The following is a 24,221-nucleotide window of genomic DNA, read 5'->3' on the forward strand; positions in this document are numbered from 1 at the left end:
ACTTTTATTAAGTACACCATACACTGACTTGGTATTAATCCCGTTCTATATTATTTTTGTGTGGTTTATAGGCTCAGGTTGAGGCTAAGAAGGAACATGAAGGTGCCGTCCATCTGTTAGAGGTGAGTAACAATATCTGCTCATGAATGTCAGTGCATGTGTATGTAAGTCTGCATATAAGCATGCATTTTAAATCGTATCTTTGCTGCCCATGATAGTACAGCACATTCCACATGCGTCATCGTATATTTTCTCATATAAGCCCAAAATCTGGCTACCATATGAGTCACATCTTAGCTTACACCATTTTTATATTTTGAGTTATGTAATAACAATGTAATAAATAAATCAATAAAAGTTCTTGTGCCAATATCCTTGCTGACCATTGTTGTGTTTTAAAGTAATGTACATCTATTTATTTGCCGTATTCTACTTTCCTCTTTTCATTCATTGCTGGAATTAATAGTTAATTAAGGAAAAGTGTGGGGGGGGGGGGTTGTACTCATGGGTCTCTGTGACTTCTGAAACTGAAGAAATGCTCATGTGTGCAACTGTGATTTGTTTGGTTCCTTACATCTGTTGTCACTATGTTACTGGTCTTTTTTTTATTTTATTTTTATTTTTATTTTTTTGCATATCCAGAATCACTTGGACAGCATGCAGGTATTTTCGAGTTACTTCTCCTCAAAGTTGTGCCTCTCTTCCCCGCGTGATTCATTGGGGGTAGTTCCTGTCACCTTGTTTAGCTGTCCTGTCAATTATTGTACCGCTCATCCATGATTGATCTGTAAACATTTGATCAATATCTTTGATCTATATCACCATAGATCAAATTATTGAACCTTTTTAGTACAATCCATTAGTCTTCATAGTCATTTTATACGCCATTTTATGCGACAAACGTTATTTATGTGTTTTATAAATGTTTAAAGTAAAACAGGTCACGTTTTGCTTGTCTTTAAATCCAAACAACTGCTTTTATTGCATTTTTTTTATATTATAAAAAATGAAAATTATCACAATTAAATTAAAGTTTTATTTTAATTGTGATCCTGCACCACAAAACCAGTCATAAGGGATAATTTCTCAAAATTGAGATTCATGCATCATAAACAAGCTTTTCATTGATGTATAGTTTGTAAGGACAGGACAATATTTGGCCGGGATACAACTATTTGAATATCTGGAATCTGGAAATACTGAGAAAAATCCCCTTTAAATTTGTCCAAATTAAGTTCTTAACAATGCATACTGATAATAAAAAATTTGGTTTTGATATATTTATGTTAATAAATTTACAAAATATCTTCATGGAACATGATCTTTACTTGATATCCTAAAGACTTTTGCCATAAAAGAAAAATCAAAATCAATAATTTGGACCAATACAATGTTTTTTTGCCGATTGCTAAAATATACCCCAGCGACTTAAGACTGATTCTGTTGTCCAGGGTCACAATTATTAATAACAATATATACATTTTATTAAGTTAAAATGAAATGTATAATTAGTATTTGGAAAATACTAAATAATTATAGTAGTCTATAAATTTAATTGATCATTTCAGTTGTTTAGTTTTTTAGCTTGTTGCCATCCCAGTAGACATTTATCTAATGAAAAAAAAGACAAAAGTTGTCAGTGAATTACCTCGGATTAAAAGTAAAAGTCTTCGACTGTTATTTTATTTTATTATTGTAGTTTATTTCTATTTATGTGAAAGCGTTCTGTTGTCTCCTCATTCCTCTTGGGAGGCATTTTTTGATAGTAAAGAAGCTGAACACAGGAGATAAATGAAGATGAGGGCAGACTCTATAGTTGAGGGCATGTATGTACTTTATAATGAAAGTGCTGCAAAAGTCAGTTTGGTCTCTTAATACAGTGGTAAAAGTTTCTCATTCACTGCTTGATCCTTTCTGCTCCTGTGTTGCGATGCATGGGTGCTGCCTTGTGCTAAATCCTGTTAGTGCCTCATGGATATGTGTGTTTGCAGATCAGATCAGCAACAACAAACATGACTGATGGATTACAGAACGTGACATGTCTTCCTTTAATTTCCTTGCCTAAAACGCCATATTTAGTCATTTATGTAACCGTGCATAAACATGTTACACAAGACATACTGTAAGTATAACAGTTTTGTGTTGACTTGTTAAAATGCAAACTCACATGATCCTCTAATGTGGTTTCTAGTTTTGATGTACACAAGTATACATGTGAGTTTCGTCAAATGATCATCAGCTTTAACTGTTATTTTGGCATGTGTGGTACCCTCCTCCATTTAATAGTACTTCCCATCACTAACATCATGATCAAAACAGAGATTTGATGTACAATAACAGCTGAACATAGATTGACTCCTGTCTTTGTTTGATTCTGTTGGTGTCTGAAGCTGAGAAGTTTCCTTCGCACTAAGAACACAATGCGATTTTTGGTAGGAAAAACCTCCTTTTAGATGTAGGCATTATTTGTAGTATTGTAGGTTGTTTACAACATTCACAGTTGGTAGAGTTGGCAGGCTCTCTTCATTAGCATTCATCAGTTAGTTCATGTGAAGTGTAGATGTTAATAAAGCTGTTACCAGTTTTAAATGTCAATGCTTTTATCACAGACCAGTCAAATTGGTCTGTATGTGTTTTTAACACTAGACATTCTCTTTTCTTTTTCTTTCCAGGCTAAAGTGAGAGAACTGGAGGAGAAATGCCGGACGCAGAGTGAGCAGTTTAACCTGCTGTCAAAAGAGTTGGAGAAGTTCAGGTTGCAGGCTGGGAAGTTAGACATCTTGAGCAGCAGTCAGCTGACAGGGGGCGACTCGCCCGGCTCACCCACCAAACCCCTCACCCTCTCCCAGCTCCTCAACGGCCTCACTGCCCCCTGCGGGAAAGGTACAGAAGGTCATGTGTTGACATATATAATATGAAAGAACCTCAAAATATTTGGGAACTTTTGGGAATCTTTGTCATTGCATTAGAAATTCAAATAATGTTTTCTGAACTAACTTCACTTTTACTGTTTGACAGTGACTAAATACTTTTTGGCTTAATTAGAAACAATGTAACATATTTTTTTGCAGTATTTTAAAAAAGCAAAAATATACACATATTTAAGCAGGGCTTGACATTTTTTGCTCATCAGTCTCTTTTGCTAGTGGTTTTCAAAATTGACTCACTCCACATTTTCACTGGCCACAATTTTATTGTTGGGAAATTCAATGTCTAAAGTTACCGCATACTAAAATTTATTTAAATTGATATTTAAATGGCGTTTTTCCCCTAACTGTATTAAATGCATGCGTCATCTTTCAAATCGAATTTTTACTTTTTTTTTATTTTTATAATTCCACTTATGATAAGACTATATAGGGCTATTAGCAATCAAATGAAATCAGTATTAACAAAACAGATCTTTCCATTGCAGAAGAAAGTGGCAGCTGAAGCGTTATTTAGGTGTAGGGCTGGGATAAACGATTATTTTTTAAACGATTAATCTAGCGATTATTTTTTCGATGCATCGATTAATCTAACGATTCATTTTTCAGACCGATTCGATTTCGATTATCTCCCGATTAATTGACTAATAACAATTTATACATGTTGATTTACATGAATTCGTTAACATTGCAATATATGTTTATTGCTCTTAAAATTAAAAAATAAAAGACTGACTAAGAATGCATTACTTTGCACCTGTATAGAGATAGCATTCAATAAAACCTTGAAGCCTTGAAAACACATAGCTTACTGAAACAAGCTTACTGAACACATAGGGCCTAGATTACTGAAAAAAGTTCTTCTTTCAGATGAAAATAACAACAACTTGATGTCTAGCATTCAATAAAAAAGATCACCCATAATGCGTTTAGAGCAATTGAAAGAATACATTAACCAATGTAAACTTGAAGGCTTTAAGCTAATACAGAGAGTGCTTTTCCAAAAAAAAAAAAAAAAAAAAAAATTAACAGTGGGAGCCTGCAGTCTGTCATGGAGAAAAAAAAATCTCTGAATGCTCCACGTGAAACGTCATTCTATTCTACATCACTCACTGATCAAATAAGGCTTTGACAGCCGCCAAAAAAAAAGATCAATGCAGAAAAACCCCTGGATTGGTAATATAACGTTGAACAGAATGTTGATCCGGCCATCGCGTATATTCAGCGCATGTAAGGTAAACGTTTTTTAGAGAAATAAAAACAGGTCGACGAATCGATTCACATATTTTGCGTCGACGTATTTTTTGCGTCGACGTCATCGATTAGGTGTAATTACATTTATATTATGAATTATTATTTCATATTACTTGATGTTAGTGATGTCATATTTGTATTTTATTTTTTTATACGAATTTGAACTTTGGAAAAAATTTAGAGATAATCTATTTGTAAATATGAAAGTAAACCTCCAGTAGGTGGCAGCAAATCACTGTCTTTATGAGTGAGTCATTGAGCCATCATTCAAATGATTCGTTTAGACATCTGATTCATTCACCAATGAAGGTGCGTGCCTATTGAATCATTGACTCAAATAATTCATTCAAAAACGTGAATAATTCAGTTACAAAACACCGCTGTGTGTTGCTCAGAGATACGTGACTGTTCTGCTGTGATCTTTGTTTGGAACTATTTTTGTTAACCAAATCGAGCAAAAACAGTCATCATTGACAAAATTTCTATTAAATCTTGTATAAAATCAATATAAAATTTGCAATTGCGGTTTTCTGGTTAACCTTCACTCTCTTGGTCGTGTCATGTTACTTAACTAGGCTATACTGTATGTTCTAAATATAAAAACTAAGTTACTATTTTTACTGTAGTATGTTTCCTCTGTGTGCAGTTGGGTTATTTTGTTTAGATTTCTTCACAAGATTGGCTCTGACATGGACAGGCTGCGTGAGCCTCAGCTGGCGGGTCCTTGTTACTGTTGATTTCCCATTATCAGTTGCAATTTACACCGAATGTAATGAATTCAGAATCATTTTCACTGAAATTTCGATGACTGCCTAATAAGTTGTTTCAATGCCCAGTCAGGCAAGCACATTTCTTTCACTTACCCTTCAAAAACTCCACTTGTCCCACACAAGCATTAATGTCGAGCTCTGTGGCTAGTGTGAGTGACCATATTACCCGCTACTGCTGAAATCCACCGCATTTGGCACGTGTTAATTTCAAGCCCTGTATTTATTGCTTTAATGAATTAATTTATTTTGTTAAATACATAGATTACAGTTATGTTTTTTTAAAAAGAAATTAATAGTTTTTATTAAGCAAGGGTGCATTAAATTGATCAGTACAGAACATTGACATTGTTGCAAAAATTTTATTTGAAATAAATGCTGTTTAAAATAAATTTCCACCAAAAATGTATAATAATAAAGAACATTTATTGGGCAGAAAATCTGCATATTGGAATTATTGGAAGGATCACTGAAGATCGAAGTAATGAAAATGTAGCTTTCGTCACAGGAATAAATGACATTTTACAATATATTAAAATAAAAAACTATTATTTTAAATCGTAATAATATTTCACATTTGCTGTTCTGTAATTTGACTAAATAAATGCAGTCTTTGCGAGACTTCTTTAAAAAAAAATGAGAAAATGTTTCTGAACCCAAACTTTCGAACAGTAGTGTATATTTCCTGTCCAAATCTCTTTGTAAGGCATTGATTGATTATAGTTCACTCATATTTGCTCACCTTTAGTTTACCATCCTTCATCCTTTTCCCTTCCCATAAAGCAATATGAAACAATGTCTAATGCTGAAAAATCTGAAGACTGATAAGATCAACAGCAGTGATGACACAGTAATGAAGTAATCAGTCACCTTTGTGTTTGTGTGTAAAGGTAATGAGGATTCGATGAGTAAGATCTCAGAGCTCATTCGGCCTCTGCAGATGACTGAGGGGGAGAAGGTAGAGCTCCTGTCTGTCAAACCCACTTTCCTGTCCCGCAGCACACCCTCCAGCCCACGGCGGGCCTTCCTCTCGGAGGTGCGGCCCGTCATCGCCACTGCTGTGAGTATGACAAACAAACCAATCAATCAGTGTTAGTTCGGAAGTGCCCCTATTATGCCTTTTCGACTATTACCTTTCATGCAGTGTGTCATGTAGCTGTATGTGAACATACACTATCTGCAAAGTTGTGAAGCTGACAATGCACGATAGATAAAGATATTGTCTGTCAAAAAAAAAGATTCGGCTCGCAATCGCCTAAACAAGTGGTCAGGAATTTGAACACTTGACACTAACCACTGAGAAATGTCCTGCTCCAGTCTGTTGCCGATCAGCCAGTTCAAACGTTTCATCATCAGACTATCTTTTCTATGTATTGACAAGTCTGGAGGGCTGTCATTCCGTAATGACAATGGGCGTTTCGTTTTCGACACGCGCTGTACGCGGTAGACCAATCACAAAGGACTGCGCCATCTGACCAATCAAGAGCAGTGAAGGCTCACAGAAAGAAGGTGTTTATGGAGACTGATTCTTCTGATTGGCTAATAGTTGTTTGACAGTCTTCACAGATGTGATGTGATTTTGGTTAAAAACACATAAATACTCAGTACATATCAAATGATGTAAAAAAAAAAAAAACTAAAACAATAGTGACCACCTAATAAAAACAGTTACTCACACTTATGTGGTGTGACATTACTGTTGGATCCAATACAGTCAGCAAGGCATCGTCTTTTAGTTTCAACCTTTGTGAAAGTCTTGATTCTTGTGCCTTGATTGTAAACTAATTATTGGTAAAAGGAAGTGAACAAAGGACCAATTCTCACTGACACAGTTTGAAACTTAATTTTGAATCCATCTTTATCATTGGGTGTCTGCGTAGACCTGTGTTTGCCTCTATCGTTGTTTACACTACATTAGAGCTGTAATCGGGCCTTAAAAGTTAGGCCCGACAGGACCCGAGCCCGACAGGTTTCGGCCCGAGCCCGACAAGTGCATTTTGATTGACAGCTATTTTAAAGCCCGAACCCGTTTACAGCCCGACATTATTCAAATGTGCGCACGAAATTTTCCACACCTCAGAGTTTGCTTTAGTTGCTGGTGCAACCAAAACATTATCACCAGAGGCAAGCCTCCGTTACACCTGCTCAGCATTCATTTTCGCATCTTTCTCGCGCTAATCGAAACACATCACATGACCGCTCGTTCACCTCGCAAACCGGAGCGCAAGCCCGAGCCCGGCCCGAGCCCGCGTAAGATGATAGAAATTAAGCCCGAACCCGACCGAACCCGTCGGGTCCCGATGGGTCCTGTCGGGTTCGGGCAAAGATCTTCAGCTCTACACTACATGCCAAAAATGGAGGGCGGGGCTAAACAGGCAGTGATGTAGAAGTAGGCGTTGATCTTTTTCTGTGGAGATGGTGTTTAGCCGCATGATTATATCTTAGACTAGAACATTCCGCAAGCTTGTTTTTTGGCAGATTTGGCTTCAATATAAGCTGTTTTGAGTTCTGAAACTCACAGGATGGTTTTATAGTAAAATTACCTGTTATATGTCAAGAAATTAGGGGAATTTTGATTTCTCAGTTCATGACCCTTTTAATGCTAACCATTTACAGTTTAATTTTAGTCTTGAGGTGTAATCTATTGAACCAAAATGATTATATTTGCTTTATCGGAAGGAAATGCCAGGGCTTGCAGGACAGCACAAGAATGTTAATGTGTTAATGGATTTTGGGTTTGGTTCTATGTGCATTTAACAAACTTTAACATATCAATACATGCATTTTTGGTTTTAATATTTTCATTGAGTGTGTGGTAACCATTTCACAAACTGTGAAACATTGTAAATCTAGTACAGTTGGGATTGCAGGCACTCCGAGTTGTGTCATGCCTAGCAACACCCTTCAGACTTGACTTAAGAAAAAAAAATTATATTAAAAACTATACTAGATTGAATAAATTTAATGTTAATAATTCTGGAAATGTATAATCACAGTCTGTTAAATAAAAATGTTCACTTTTTAAATGTTCACTGTTAATAAATTTTTTAACGTAAGTGAATTATAAAGGTACAAAAAAAAAAACAGGACGTGAGTAAACTATAAAACTGAAAGGTTTGTAAATAGTCGAATAGAACAGAATAGATAATTTTGAGAGCAAAGTAAATTATAATAGTGTGTCATGTACCACAGTGATTTGGCCATTATGAGACTAATTACAGTATACATTGACAGGCTGTGTGTGTGTGTGTGTGTGTGTGTGAGAGAGTGTGTGGGTGTGAATAGTCCAATTTGTCTGCTCAGACTGTTCTCTGCTGGTGTTATTGGCTTAATCGCCCACATTATCAGATTGCACACTGGATTTTGCTTTCAGTTATTTCAAAATTAATTTTTGCCCAAGCATTTATCAAAAATCTAAACTTGAATAAACATTCACTGATTTGTCATTGACTCTCTTAGGCATTGCTCATACTACACATAAATCTGATCTTTAGGTCTGAGTGCGCATAGTGTCATTTTGCCGTTTGATTAAATATGATCCACTTCAGAAAGTGTCACCAAAATCTAGTGCATTTACATCAGCACAATTTCAAAAGACACATCCTGAATTATGAAAAGTAGCTGAAATTTTGAAATCCGATCTGAACAATTAGACTTGAAAATCAGATGTAATCGGTTTTAAACCACATATGAATGTGGTTTGGATCTGGTTTGTAAACACTGGATTTCATATGGTTTGTTTGCTGTTCATACTACAAAAAACTAAACAGATTTGAGTCAGCTATGCCAACAAATCTGTCTGAACAAAGCATTAAACTCCCTGTGCTGGGATAAACAACAATGCTGTAAGCTAGTAAAGCTGGCCATTAACTCATCTATCCGCTTTCCCTCTCTCCTTTAGATGGACAAAGAGCTTGGCTCGTCCCCCAGGTCTAAGACCAGATACACAGGCAAAGTGCGACTGTGTGTTGCCCGCTACAAGTGAGTGGATTCACTACAGCTGTTGTAACACGTTACAGTATGTTACAATTGGACGTTTGCTGTAATAATAGATTATAGCATGTAATTATCTATAATGATCTGTTATATCGTGCCATTAGCTGTAATGGTTAGGTGTAGAATAGCGTTAGCCACAGTATCAGGCCTGCCTTTAAGAAATACTCTGGGTTAAGTACAAGTTTAACACCATCTGTGCACACTGTCAATTACCACAGACAAGAATTTCGACTCATCATCTCTCCAAGCAAATCATAGCACTTACTATAATATTATACAGTATGTGTTAGCATGAGATGGTTTAATGCAATTGCAAAATGATATCCATTCTATTTAATGTATGGTAAAAACCATTTGTGTGATATCAATTTAAAAATACTATAAAAGGTTGTGATGTAAGCATTTGCATAGCATTGTTTCCACATAACCAACTACTTCATCCGCCTAGATAAATAGTCCTACCTGAACATATATATACTTTTACAGTTTGAATATCAAGCTGAAGCATTCCCATAAAATGTTTACCAAAATATGAGCTTCAATATATTCTGCCTTTAGACCTTCCAGTCATCTTTCCCTGTAGGCTTCTAAGATTGTATCCGAGAAATAATGAAAGATTATTTCAAATGGGATTGACACCATTATATAAGGCTGGTTGGTATGTTTGAACAAACCAAGTACAGAGCTTCAGTGTTTAACGTTTTCAGTCAGCCTACAGATGGCCTAGCAATGTCAGCATTTTGTGCTAACTCTATATTTACATTTTTTTAAAATGGACTTTTCCTTAGTTTTTTTTTTTTTGTTTTAATCCAGAATATACATATTAATGTAGGGATTAATATTAATAATAATGAAGTCCATGAACTAAATTCAGCATGTCCTCCCTGCAGTTATAACCCTTACGATGGCCCCAATGAGCATCCTGAAGCAGAGCTCCCCCTGGTGGCTGGGAAGTACCTGTATGTTTATGGGACCATGGATGAGGACGGCTTCTATGAGGGTATGTCATATTACAGAACTGCTTTAGAGCTTCAAAAGTTTGGCTTCAGTCAGATTTTTTATTTTTATTTTTATTAACATTTTTGAAAGTAGTCTCTTATGCTCAACAAGGCCACATTTATTTAATTAAAAATACAGTAAACTCATATTATCAAAGTTTAAAATAACAGTTTATTTGAATATAATTTAGAATGTAATTTATTCCTTTTATGGCAAAGCTGAATTTTCAGCAACAATTTTTCATGCTCCTATTCATCACCCGGGACCCTTTTCTGTTCTCCAGGTGAGTTGTTGGACGGACAGCAGGGTCTTGTTCCCTCCAACTTTGTGGACTTTGTCCAGGATGAGGAACTCCCGTCGGCTCCTCTCTTGGACCGCATCAAGGAAACGTCCTACCTCAACCACAGCCCCGCCTCCATGCCCAGCAGTGCCGTGAGTACACTCAGCACGCTGCTCTCAGAGAAGCTGGACACCCTGGGCTCGGGCACCGGGACGGGCACTAGCAGCAGCAGTGGGGTGAGCAGCTTGGGCATGAGCATGGGGCTGGGCATGGATTATCTGGGACCCTGCAGTAATGGCACAGGCACGCTGGACGTGAACATCGACGAGATCGGAGAAGACATCGTGCCTTACCCCCGCCGTATTACCTTGATCAAGCAGCTGGCCAAGAGCGTTATCATAAGCTGGGACCCTCCGGTGGTGCTGCCCGGGTGGACGCCCATCAGTGGCTACAATGTGCTGGTGGATCAGGAGGTACGCATGAGTGTGCCCTTCGGCGGCCGCACCAAGTCTTTGATCGAGAAGCTGAATCTGGCCTCCTGTACGCACCGCATCTCCATCCAGAGTGTGACGGAGCGGGGGCTCTCCGATCCACTGCGCTGCACACTGCTGGTGGGGAAAGATGTGGTGGTGGCGCCCTATTACCTTCGTGTGGAGAACATCACGCAAGTATCAGCTGAGCTCACCTGGATGCCAAGCAACAGCAACTACAGCCACATGATCTTCCTGAATGACGTGGAGTATGATGTTGTGAAGCCTGGAGGGTACAAGTACCACTTCTACAATCTGAAGCCCATGACGGTGTATAAGATACGGGTGGTGGCCCGGCCCCATCAGATGCCCTGGCAGCTTCCCCTTGAGCAGAGGGAGAAGAAGGAGGTCTCAGTGGAGTTCTGCACTCAGCCAGCCGGTGGGTCAACACTGAAAGCACACTCATCGCAGTTTCGTATTATAGTGATTTGAGATCTGGTTATCAGCAGGGCTGTCTGTCAATTCAATATTCAGTCTGATTTATTGCATAATATTTTGTTGTGTCATAGCTCAACATGCGTTCTTGCAAAAACAAGATGGTACTTCAAGACTGAATTACTCCAGTGGTAGGAATATTTCTTATTACAGAACTTACAAATCAGGGGTCATTATTAATACTTATTATCAAATATATATATAAAAGAAGAAATGTTTCTTTATCACCAAGCATATCTGAAATATTTCTGATGGATCATGTGACACTGAAGATTGGAGTAAAGACTGATGAAAATTTGTTGTTGCCATGACATAAATGCGATTTTAAAATATATTAAAATAGAAACCTGTTATTGTAAATTGTAATGTTTTTTAATACAGTTTTTTTGTATTATTATTATTATGGGTGGGGGGATAAAATACATATAGCCTTGGAGAACATATGAACAACCTGTAACGTTTCATTTTAAATGATCACACTAAATTGGCAGTTATCACTCCTTTATTACGATTACTATGCCCTTTTAAGACCTGTGCAAAACTTGTCCCCATCATGCCAGGATGTTGTGTGTGGTTGGTAGGCCATTGCTATGTGGTTGCACAAATGTTCTCCTTCTAAATGGTTGTTAGCGCAATGTGATTGCTATGGTGTTCTGAATAGTTTTTGCTAGGTGTTTTCTAGTTGCTGTTAGGGTTGGGTGATGTCTACAAATTTGGAATCGGACGATGTCTAGAGTGAAGTGCAGACAGTGTAGACAGTCTTTAGCTGATGCAGTGCGGCACCACACGACAACTTTCACGTCCGGTGTAGACACTGTGTAAGGAGAGATGACTGAGGACGATGGCGAATGATTTGCAGATCCTCAGTACCACTGACAAATGTATAATCTTGTAAAAAGTGTGTAAGTATTGCTACTCCATTGTATAAATAGAGTACGTGCAATTGTGAATCTCGAAAGAGATAGTGAAACTAAAAGCTTCTTGCATTCAAAAAGGTGTGTTGGGGGGTGGGGGGTATGGGGTTGTCATGACATCGTCTATCGGCTCAACCTTAGTTGCTGTTTAATTAATTCATGGGCTGGTTTCTTGCAGATTTTACATATTTTTTTAGCCCCATAATTATTTTCAAGCCAAAAAATGACAGCGATGACATGTTTTTAGGGCATGATATCTCAAGAATTATAATTGTTGGTACTTCAAAATTAGCAAAATATTGTACCATACCCAACTAAAATATCAATCACACATTTTGATCATGACAGGGACTAAATCTGAAAGAAAGCCTAATAAGGCTAATGCTTTAAGATTAAAACACACGTATTGGTGTTCTTGTTATGGATGTAATTAAGCCCCCAATACCACCCACGTCAAGAAATGTTTCACTTTTTTAACTTTTAAGGGCCAATTATTAATATATCTCTACCCAGAGGAGATTCTGAAAAATTTTGACTTCAAGGGAACAAGTCTGTCTTTGTATCTACCAACTCCTAAGAGATCTCCAGTCATAATCCTTGTCCAATTATAATTCTCATCCAAATATTTCAAAGACTATGCTTCCTCAGAGAAAGCATCCTTGCTACTGTATATCATACAAGTTGTCAGTTTTTTGTGGGAGTTCCTAGTGCCAGATAACAGTTAACATTAAGCATGTAACCTTGATGTGTGCTATGGAGTTCCTATTCATCAAATTGCCCTGCTAAAGGAGGAGACTGGAAGTTTAGTGCTCCATAATGAGCTTCCTACCCTAGAGAGACTGTAGACAAGCACAAGCTGCCTTCATTAAAAGAAGCCTATGGCATCTTAGCGTATAAACGAAGAGCTGTCGGCTCTGGTTTTCAAATATCACCTATTACACAGACATCTACCTGAGATGTTGATCAACCGTTTTGCGTTTTGCTTTTCTTCATCTCTCAACGCTGTTCCCAGCGGACCCTGAAGATGCCTTGCTTTGGAGTACAGACGAATGAGAGCGAAGGAAATGAATGAATGCGTGATGAATGGAAATGGGTAGAGCATTTGCCGCAGTAGGGAAGAGGAGCGACTGAAGATGAAAAGAGGAAAAATCAGAGAGGATGTGAGAAAGGGGAGGGCGGAGGGGGATGCCCAGTATTCTGCTTCTGAGGGAGTCCTCGCTTGCTTGTTTTTTACTGTCTCCCACATTATTTCACACCGGCACACACACTCATAGACGTATAGGCTCTCATTGCAATGCCAAGAGGCAGAGCAGACGTGCCTATGAGGATGCTTTCAGTGCCAGCTCATTCTTCCGTCTCATCCTGAGTGTGACAGCCATTGTCCAGGGAGGAAATGAAAGGCTGTCAGCATTATTACGGCTGTCTCCTGCCGTGCCGTGACTGTCAGCAGAGCCTGTGATCATTAACAGTTGCAGTTTTTATTGCTATAGGCTATATAGGGTTAATGCTAATGAACCCTAATGTTCTCTTTGGTGCGTGGAGAGACCCAAAGATGCTTTTAATATCTCAAAAATCACACTTCATACATCATTAGTTTGATACTTAATGAAGTATTCATACTTCAAGAGTGTATAAATGTCTGTCTCTTTTGATCAGTTTCATCCTTGATGAATAAAAATTTTAATTCAATATCAGTTGGAAATTCTTCTCTACACTGAAATAAAGTCGGCAGCAACTTCTGGATCACATGGACTTTAAAGGTCCACTGAAGTGCTTTGAAACACGCAGCGTTGTTCTATGTTCCCGTCCCAAATGCAACACTTCATGTGCACTTGTGGTCTTACGAAATTAATGTTCTTGCAAACTGACTTTTTTAGTTTTTTTTTTTTCATATTTGTCATCCTTTCCTATCAAAATGCTTGCTACGGATGAGAAAACGCAGAAAACCGAAGCTGATCTAAATTTTTAATGACAGATGAAAGTTTCGGAGGCAGTGTGTGAACGTGATTGACTCAATGTGAGGTAATTTTTTTTTTTTTAAGAATTTAGGACTCGGTTTGCAATGACCGAGTAGTACATGTTACATGTAAGTCACAGAAGTGTGGACTCAGAGGAAGATCGCAAGAGTTAAGGGTGCCATGTGGGAAAGTGCCTATTTGTTGAAGTCATTTAAACTGAAACAGAAGCGGGTCATCCCACCCCATTTTTTAAAGAGCCGGTAGCATTTAAAAAGTAAAATGTGAAAAACAATTCAACCCAGTTTAGCTGGAAGGTGATGTATATGATGCAACATCTATGATCACTTTGTGCACCCAAATTGCTTTTATTTATTTTTTTTTTAAAGGATGAAAAAAAATGGAAGTCATGGATGTGTTAACAGGAATATTTTTTATCCCATAGTGCCTTTTTATTTTTTTAATAGATACTTTTAATTGATAGGGAAGGCCGCTCATGATGGGACGGACCTGCTCAAGATTATCAAATTTCCAGCACAGTGGAGTGCATGTCTCAGGGCATCTTGACATCTTGAGATAAATGAACCCTCGGTCTAGTCTAGATCACATTGTGTTCCCCTCCTACAGACTGTGTTATACATACTGGGCAATGTTAGCCCATCAGCAGGCTTCCCTGCGGACTAACAGTGCAGGCTTTTATTATGTGGCACCCATCTGCAGGCGTTTAGCCATGCAGTGCCAACCTTAAATGAAGGCCTGATCAGATAAAGACAGCCTTTGAGCTGTTTTCAATTACAGAGCATTGATCCAGTTCCTCTGGATCAACTTCACAAATTACATGATCCACTTTTAGCTCCACTGTCTTTCCACAGGCACTGACGTCTCTGGACCGATGAGCACCCCGAGCAGCCCTTGGGCTCTGATCAGTGAGGGGTGTCTATTGATTAAGCGCTCCCCCGATGATCTGTCAAGTGGTGGGCAGAAAAGTGATCAGTGTGGATTAGTGTGATCCATCAAAGAGTTCAAACCTGCAACAGGAGAACCTGCTTTCTGACATCAGGATGGCTTGTCTTGATTGATTGTTGGTCACTCGGAAACAGTATACATTGTTTTAATATACATTGTTTTTTAGTATATAAGACATGAAATGGCATCTCTAAAGCACAATTAAATGCTGTTTAAAAAATTTTTGTGTGAGGACAAATAACCAAATTTGATTATTTCTCCAAAATGTTTGGGCCTAGATCTTAGAGCCAAATCATTTTCACACTTGTCCACGTTCAATGATAGTGGCCTCATTTACAAGAAATAATGGTGAGATTGACCTTTCTATGTAGCTCTTGGTACAACTTTACAGTGATAAACATGATCATTCAATGATGCAAATTCAATTCTGTTGTATTCAGTTCATTGTTGATTCAGTTTGGTTTCAATAGCTGTGTAAAGTCCATCAGTTATGGAATGAGATTAGTCCATCTCTAAAGTTGCCCTGGAGAAAAGTGTGATGTCATCAATCACCTTAATTCATTTCTCATCCAATAGAGTCTGTGCAGTCAAGTCAATAATAGTGCCAGTGTCCCCAACTAAGCAACCCAAAAAGGGAGTCAGTGGCAAGGAACCCAAACTCCATCGGTGACAGAAATGGTGTTAAAACCTAAAGGCTTAGTTGGGGGGCCAGTTCTTCTCTGGTTAGATGAAGAAACATGGTGTGGCTGCATCACAAGATTGTGGAATTATATTTTTTGTCAGGAATATCAATACAGTTCCTTCTTCTTGAAGATCGGGATACATTACACCAGAGTTTGGTGAAGAGAGTCGAAGCTGGCCATAGGGTCTGTGTACAGGACATGTCTGGTTCTCATGGTCTTCGCAAAGACATGTCCCATGCTGCATGCAAAAACAAGATACAAATAGTTTTTATGAACCAGTACTGTTTAGCCAATCAAAAACGTACTGTATATTGCAACCTGAGTACCTGAAATAAATTACTCTTATGATCCAATACATTTTAGTGAATCAAAAACTTACAGTATGACCAGAGGAGCCAGATTCATGAGCAAATGACTCTGATGAGCTGATTCACAAAATTATTGACTTTTGAGTCATTTTGTTTTGACAAGTTGCTGATTTGAATAAGTCTGAAACACTGCTCTGTGTAATTTATAGCGTTAGCAAAGAGAAAATGTCTTTCTGTATGCCAGAATGTGTAAACAAAATAGGCATTGTAAATGAAATCTATGCAAATGAATTGGAACTGAATCCAAATTAGAATCAGATCTAAACAAATTTAGAGTGAATCAGAATTGATTCAAACTTTGTATCGGTACCCATGCCTAACAAATCCCATCTGATAACCAGTTACAACACATTTAAATGTTTTGAATTAAAACAAAGCGAGAGATGAGATGAATGATGCCTGCTCAGTACTATTATGTTAAACAGCTGAAATGATAACAGAGCATTGTGTGTTTTAGGTTCTGAGATGGTGCGGTCCATTGCTGGCAGCCACATAAAACACTCAGTATGATTAAGACAAATCAGCCCACATAAATTCAGAGTGCTGACATAAGCAAATACACTGTGATAGTCTATGAACAGCGGGCGTCCCTTACGGCTGTAAAGCGCACGCACGCACACCCACACGCACATTTACATGCATGCACGTGTTTCTGAAAACAGCTACAAACACAACAGCAGACCTACACAGATTTGCTTGAATCACGATACAGTGTAACAAACTCACAAAGCTACTCTTTTTTGTTTAGGTCCTCCTTTACCTCCTCAGGATGTGCAGGTTCAGATGGGACAGACACCTGGTGTCTTACAGATCCGTTGGAAGCCTCCTCCCCTCACTCCTACCGGCACTTCCAATGGAGCCAATGTAATCGGATACATAGTCTGCACTAAAGGTCAAAAGGTGAAGTGATGTTGCCACTTCTTACTATCATCATGCCGTTTGTGCATAACAGCTACTGATTTGCAATTAGGAGTGGGCCCTGCTAATTAAAGGTCTATCAGCTTGGAGCCTTTTTAAACATATTATGCTAGTTCACATTTTTGTTTTATTCTGCTCACTGGCGCCATCAGGTGATCGCTTGTGTCATTGCAAGGCAAATGTTTTCCTTGTGTTGTATAATGCAGGGGTTTATGTAAGTCATTTTGGATAATCTGACAAAAATATATTTGAAAATAATGTTGAGCTCTTTTCGTGAGACAAAAAAACAAACAGTACAGTTATTTATGTATCATATATACAAATGTATTTTATTTCTGAGATGTTTTTTTATGTACCAGTAGGTTTAAGATCTTATGATGCCGATCTTAACAATAACTATGTCTAGCTGATCCAGGACCAGTGTGAAGAGTTTTCGTCGCCTTGTTTGACATTCATAAAATCTAATGTGTTTTTGTGCCTGGCTTTCTATGATGCATTAAGCATCTAGCTGTCTAACATTTGTCAAATGTGAGAATTACTTGTTATAATCTGACAAATATCATCTGTGATGGTTGCGTAAAATGATAAACAAATCACCATATGCTTCTGTTTTCTAACAAAAGTGTGTTTATGAGTTTATTTATGTTACAGAATTAAACTATAGCTGTGTAATTTCGAGCTGTTATTGCAAATAAAATTCTGTTAATTATTGCTTGTATGTACTAAATTATTTTAAAATAGATATTAATTAAAAATAAAATATGTACTAAAATATGTTATTTCATTAGGTAGATTATTTTATATTTATTTTACATTGATGTATGCATTATATATTTATAATTATTTTTTTAAGTTAAAAATATATAATGTATTTATTTCTAACACATTTAAAATTATCATTATTATCATTATTATATTTTTATTTTAATTAAACATATTGAATGTATTTATTGTTAACACAAAATGTATTGTTTTTTTTATATATATATATATAATTTTTTATGATGGGGCTAATGAAAAAACAACAACAACAAAAAAACAGGTCAAGTACAAATCTGAATAACTGCCTGACTATATCAGGGGGAAACACTCATTGTTTTCAAGGCACATTTGCTTATCCCGCATTCCTTTTGTTTGTTTGTTTTTAGATAGCAGAGATAATGTACCCCACAGCAGATTTCGTTACGGTGGAACTGAACCGTATCCAGTGTCTGGAAGCGCGTGAGGTCGTTGTGAGGACAATATCAGCTCAAGGAGAGTCGCAGGACTCTCCCGTGGCTGCCATTCCGCACAGCCTCCTGGTGCCTCACTCCCATGGACACCCACCTCAGCCGCCTCCCTACCCACAAGCCTACCCCCCAAGCCATCCACAACCGCACGTCCAGCCCCACTCCGTCCCGCCATCCCACCCTCATCCACCACCCTCGCACCCCCACATCCACCCTTCTCCCTCCCCGTATCCCATGTCTAAGCCCAAACTCCTACCAAGTGCCAGAGACCCCCATGCCAAAGAGCCAGAGATGGGCAGGCAAATGGGGCAGCCCTGGGAGCAGCATCCCCGGGCTCCGTCACCCCTACCGCCCCCTTCACACCCGGGACACATGCTGGAGCCCCCTCACGTAGAGGGCCGACGCTCACCCTCCCCTCAGAGGATCTTGCCTCAACCTCAGGGAGTGCCCATTCCCAACACAGTGGCTCGTGCTATGGCCCGCCAGGTGGCGCAGAGGAGCGCCCCGAACAGCAGGGTGAGTCCACTGGCTTGCTGTGTTAAATGAGGTCGATGATGATCAAGATGGTTGCTGGCATGCTTTTAAGCAGCATGACAGAATATCCATGTGCATGCTCTGTTTCAGGTGGAGAGGAGGAACATCTTTAGCGAGAGAGGTAACGCTCTGCATTCATTGAACTCAGACGAGGAGGAGGACGGGTACGATTCCCCTCACGCCAGGCGAAGAGGAGCTTCTGTGGACGAGTTTCTCAGAGGTTCTGAGCTGGGTAGACAAGTGAGTCTAAGAAACAGCAATCTTTTTGTACTGCACAAGAAAACTTTTCAAGGGAGTTTTGGGTCAGCTGACAGAACTCACGTTGTATAACTTTTCCAACACAAGTAATGGGCATTTCTGTTTATTTATGCTTTACAAATAAAAAAATGTGCATGCCAAGCATGACATTATATTTTATCACTCATAGTATAATGTTGGTATTATATAGAATTAATGAATTAACACTGGTGAAATGCCAGGCCAATATCTGTATGTCCTAAAATGTAAAATAAATAAATAAATAAAACAATTGATGGGGTGTAAAAATTTTTTTTCTTTTCTTATATATGTCAAATTGTTTGTTCTAACTATACTTTGTAACTTAAAGGTCCCCTTCTTCGTGAATTGTGTGAAAAATACTGTGTTTTTTTAAACGCAAAACATGAACACGTTATATTGCACACTGTAAACACAATCAAAGCTTCAAAAAAACCGCGAAAAACAGGACCTTTAACTTTAACATAAATAATGAAAAATGCAAAACTAAATCCAGACACAAACAAATATTGCTACAAATGACAAAGAAATCACAAAATGACAAAATAATGGCAAAAGAAATCACTAAAAAATATTGCTGTGTTTGTGGGTGTGTGTGTGTGTGAGAGAGAGAGAGAGAGAGAGAGAGAGAGAGAGAGTATTTGTTTGTATTTACTAATCTGGCAAATAAAAATATTGACAGGGCAAGTATAAAATATGAGCTAATATGTGACATGCATTAATTTTTACATGTTGGTCAAATAAGCCTCCATATATGGGCCTAATGTTTTTTTGTGCTGTTTTTTTAATAATAAAATAGCAAGAATGTGCAAATAACAAAACAAGTAGTGAAAAAGTGTGAAATCATGAAGATTTCCATGTCTGTACCTCCAGCATCTTCAATATAGCCAAAGTGAGGAGTACTACACCGAGAGCAGTCGGGGCTCCGATCTGTCTGACATCATGGAGGAGGATGAGGAGGAGCTGTACTCGGAGATGCAGCTGGAAGAAGGGCGCAGGCGCAGCATCAACTCACACAACACATTAAAGGTATGGAACAGACACCCTTCCGGCCGCCGTCTGTCTTGGGCGTGGGCCACAGGGCCGCAGGCTAGAGGCTGGGACAGACGAAGGGGGATAGAGTATGCCGTATTCTCTAGGGCTCCTCCCAAGGAGTGGTACTAGATTATTGGCACTTCAACCTTATAGAATAGGCTTGAAAGGCCAACTGCAGTTCAGTTAAGGTCGTCTTTAGAGGTAAGAGTATATTTTGTTATAAAGTAACTCAGTGGATTTGTCCTGAATGTGACTAGCGCTGGGTTTTTTTGTGTGTTTTTGTGATGGTGAATATAAAACACGTGGTGTTAGACCTTTGATGTTGTACACAAAGCTTGAGCGGCAGGATCTTAACAGGTCACCCCATCCTCAGTCTCTCCTCAGTCCTAAAAGCGTGTTGCTTTGCACTACCGAACTTCGACACCATCCAGTCATTTAGACAGCTTTGTATAAGCCTGTCCAGTCATATAAAGCTCGATACATCTGAATGGCTTAACCTGAGGCTGCACACGCAATGCATGAGAAAACGGTCTGAATATGCTTTACACTCTCCAGATGTTGCCAACTCTGTTGTTCAGTTTTAAGTATTGCATCAATATGCATCTGATCGAAATCGATCTGGATTAGTAGAAGACATAGTAGAAGTGGCTCTTGTTACTTGGAATTGACAGGATTATTTAGCAGATTCTTAGATTTATTGCATATGACAATCACATATGTGCAGATATATACAGTGTGTATCTGTTTGCTATGCCTGAAGTGTTTACTTCATGGAATGTAACGCCATGGTTTTAATGTGTTTGTGATTATTATTAAATAAAGACAGTTTTTTTGTGCTGTTCTGTATAAGTATCACATAAATTTAAAGTGTCAAATTAGCTCCTAGTTGATCTGGTGAAAAATGCACATATCATTCCAAGGGCATTTTGGGAATCTCATTTAAGTAAAGTCTGCTTAAATGAAACAGTTATTCACTTTTGGTTATGTTTGTCTCATGGTTACACTTCTGTTAAGTTTTACTTTTCTCAGTGTAATTTTGACAGTTTTGTAAATATCTGTTTCTTCATGAACGATGTTTATTGTTAAGATTTATTTTAAAAATATATTTATGAATAAGTATTATACAGAAAGGGTTGCAAAAATACATGATGTATTGAATATATGAAGTAATAAATGGTATATTATATTTCCGTTTTTGTCATTTTTGTTTTGAGTTATCTTTTTGGAGACCTGAGCAGCCATTGGGATTGTGGTATGAAAACTAACACCTTATAAAGGCTACAATATATTCTGCTTTTTGGGATATGGTTTGCTTCCAACTGCAGACATCTACAGTTTAGTATGATACAGAAAACTGTATCTGCAGTAGTGTCAAACTTAAATACTAAAAACAATATTTTTTAACAATATGCTGTTGTAGCTATCTCCTCTTACTCTAAAAATATATTCTACATGTATCGGGATGTACAAATTTAAAACCAACGATTACGGTTTTCATACATAATTTGAAATGATTAGAAAAGATTTGTCTTTTTATTAATATTTTTTTAATTTCCATTCCAGGTTACTGGTCTACTTTTGAACACAATTCACTTGTTGCTTGGCAGATGAATCTCCATTTTGTTTTTTGTTTTTTGTTATTTTTTTTTTTTTATGTAAAGTCCTTAGATACTTTAGCCTTGATCCTTTGATTGCCTGTTAATAATTTCTTAATGTTCTGTGTTCTGAATTCTCATCTGTAGTTTTGTTGTTGTTGTTGTTGGACTGTGCTTTGTTAGTGGATTGTCTCAATGAGCCCTGCATATGTGATACTCTCCAGTTCTCATTTTCTGTACGGTTTGCATTTCCTGACAATTTCCTTCAACAGATTCCCTCCCGTCGCATGTCATGTCCGTCATGGAATGAGACTGCATGCCCTACATTCGACCATGACCTCCGATAACTAATTCTGTGTTTATTTTGTCTTTCTTTTCCCATTTTGTTCTCTATTTGCACACTGTTTTATCTTCTCTGCCTGTTCTAACACCATCAAACAAAACCCGCCAAAAACAATCCCGATTTTAACTAATTGAAATACATCCAAATCTAACTGAAACTTTGGCTCCTCCTTCGTCCATCATCCTCTCCGGCTTCTAAAAGGCATATTACAGGAGACAAGACCTGGCGGTGGACCGGGACAGTTGGGACCTGCAGCGGGAAGTGGTACGACAGCGCTCCTTGCGCTCCCACAAGCGGCTCCACAGCATCCCGGAAGTTGCCGAGGAGGAACCCGACACCGGGGTGGAGGTCATGGGTCAGCGTCTGCGTTTCGAGGAAGCCTGTCCAGGCACTCCTTGTAGGAGCCCACGGCCCTACCAACGGGATTCACGGCAGCCGAACCACCTCTCCCCTAGCAAGAGCATCCGCAGGCTGCAGAGGCAGCGCTCCTCTCCCCGCTACAGCTCCATAGAGGACCGGCCATCGTGCTGGAGCAGCAGCAGTAGCAGGCAGAACACCAAGAGCCCGGACAGTGGACTAGACTGCGGGAGTGAGGAGGAGGGCTCGCTTGGCTACCGTGGAAGCTACCACTCGTACACGGGGGGCAGCCCGCTGCGGGTGGGTTCTGGCCCCAACATGCGGGTGATCCACAGCGAGGGACCTGTGGAGAGACGTGCTCTGGCTGCTGGCAGGAAAAGGACACTGACCCGGCAGTGCAGCGTGGAGGAGGATATCCTGGATTCCATTCCAGAGACGAGGAGCATGCGGGAGTCATACCACCATTACCACTATCATCCGCACCATCACCGTCCCCAACGCAGGTTCCAGAGCGAGGGCAGGCTGAGCGAGGTTGGCAGGACCTATCACAGGGACATTAGGGCCTACTCTGTGGCCAGACTCAACAGGGCAATGGATGAACCCCTGGTGTGTGTCTCCTACCCCTCCTGTCACCCTTCCGTCCTCTTCTCATCTACCAACTGCTTGTGTTCTCATCGACAATCGATTAAACCATTCTTCTGTTCATGGTGTTCCACCCAGTCTGTCATTGGTTTATTTGGTTTTGTTCTTCTTGTTTAGCCTTTTGTTTGGTCTATTTTGCTAGATGTTGCTATGTTATTGTTTGATTTCACCTTTTGATATTACTCTTGTTTTGGGGGGAGTTTAGCTTGTATGATCTTTCTTGACTTTCTTGATTTGGTTTAGATCTCATGTGACTTTGTTTGATTTCCTAGAGTGTCAAGTGAAATTTTTTGGATGTGTAGATTTGTTTTGATTACCTAAAGGCCATTTCTGAGTGTTTCTTGTTTCTGTTGTAAGAAGAGTCACAAATCAAATTACAATGTTTCCACAGTCCTCCAACTTATACTTTAGAGTCCAACCTAGAAGTTCCTAGTGAGTATTCAACACTGCTCCTGGAGAACTACTATTTTTCAAAGTTTAGCTCCAAACCTAATCATCTAAACCAGTTAATCTGGGTTCTGAAGATCACTTGAAAACGTGCAGGGAGGTGTGGAAATAAACTTTGCAGGATAGTGGGTCTCCGAGAGCAAGGTTGGAGACCTGGTTTAGAGCAATGTTTCCAAACCCTGTTCTTGGTGGGACCCCATTAGTACACATTTTGGATGTCTCCCTTATTTAACCCATCCAGTTTAGGACTTGGAGGTCTCCACTAGGTGTCTTTTTAAGTCTCTACTAATGAACTGATGAGTTAATTTAGATGTGTTTGATTGGGAAGAGTTCAAAAATTTGTAGTATTGGGGTGCCTCTAGGAACAGGGTTGGGAAACACTGGTTTAGAGTTGTTTATGGGAAGCTTGAAACACCAAAGGAATGACGAATTTGTATATTTAACAGTGCAGTATGGACTGAAGTTATTCAAATAAATGAACAATGTTTTGCCACTGATTGGGAACGGTCAAAGCTTGTTTATTTGGGATTGAACAGATAACTCACCTCACTTATCTGGATTGAGTAGCACAGATGCATACTTTTTTGGTGGGTTTTGCTTCCCATCATTGTTTTCTTCTAATACCTGTTCATACAGTCCTGTAAATCATCAAGAAAATTCCAGGGAAATCTCCCAGGATGTCTGTGGTGGTTAATGTCCTGACTACTATCGTATACAGATTTGCAGCATGCTATATACCTGCACTGACAGTTTTATATACTCAAGACATTA

General features: G+C 38.8%; 1 protein-coding gene across 1 annotated transcript in view; it reads left to right on the plus strand.

The window, feature by feature from the left end:
• Nucleotides 1–24,221, plus strand: part of rimbp2b (RIMS binding protein 2b) — a 157,238-nt gene that overhangs the window by 117,174 nt on the left and 15,843 nt on the right. The window contains exons 8-21 of the mRNA XM_052563577.1: nucleotides 72–122; nucleotides 643–663; nucleotides 2,391–2,432; nucleotides 2,673–2,883; nucleotides 5,839–6,008; nucleotides 8,850–8,929; nucleotides 9,835–9,944; nucleotides 10,227–11,132; nucleotides 11,263–11,319; nucleotides 16,823–16,974; nucleotides 18,141–18,737; nucleotides 18,846–18,995; nucleotides 19,905–20,060; nucleotides 22,206–22,967. Coding sequence (XP_052419537.1) covers nucleotides 72–122; nucleotides 643–663; nucleotides 2,391–2,432; nucleotides 2,673–2,883; nucleotides 5,839–6,008; nucleotides 8,850–8,929; nucleotides 9,835–9,944; nucleotides 10,227–11,132; nucleotides 11,263–11,319; nucleotides 16,823–16,974; nucleotides 18,141–18,737; nucleotides 18,846–18,995; nucleotides 19,905–20,060; nucleotides 22,206–22,967 — 3,465 coding nt within the window. The remainder of the gene's footprint in view (nucleotides 1–71; nucleotides 123–642; nucleotides 664–2,390; nucleotides 2,433–2,672; nucleotides 2,884–5,838; nucleotides 6,009–8,849; nucleotides 8,930–9,834; nucleotides 9,945–10,226; nucleotides 11,133–11,262; nucleotides 11,320–16,822; nucleotides 16,975–18,140; nucleotides 18,738–18,845; nucleotides 18,996–19,904; nucleotides 20,061–22,205; nucleotides 22,968–24,221) is intronic.

Source organism: Carassius gibelio, chromosome B8, assembly GCF_023724105.1.
Source record: "Carassius gibelio isolate Cgi1373 ecotype wild population from Czech Republic chromosome B8, carGib1.2-hapl.c, whole genome shotgun sequence".
In the NCBI taxonomy this organism is placed as follows: Eukaryota; Metazoa; Chordata; class Actinopteri; order Cypriniformes; family Cyprinidae; genus Carassius; species Carassius gibelio.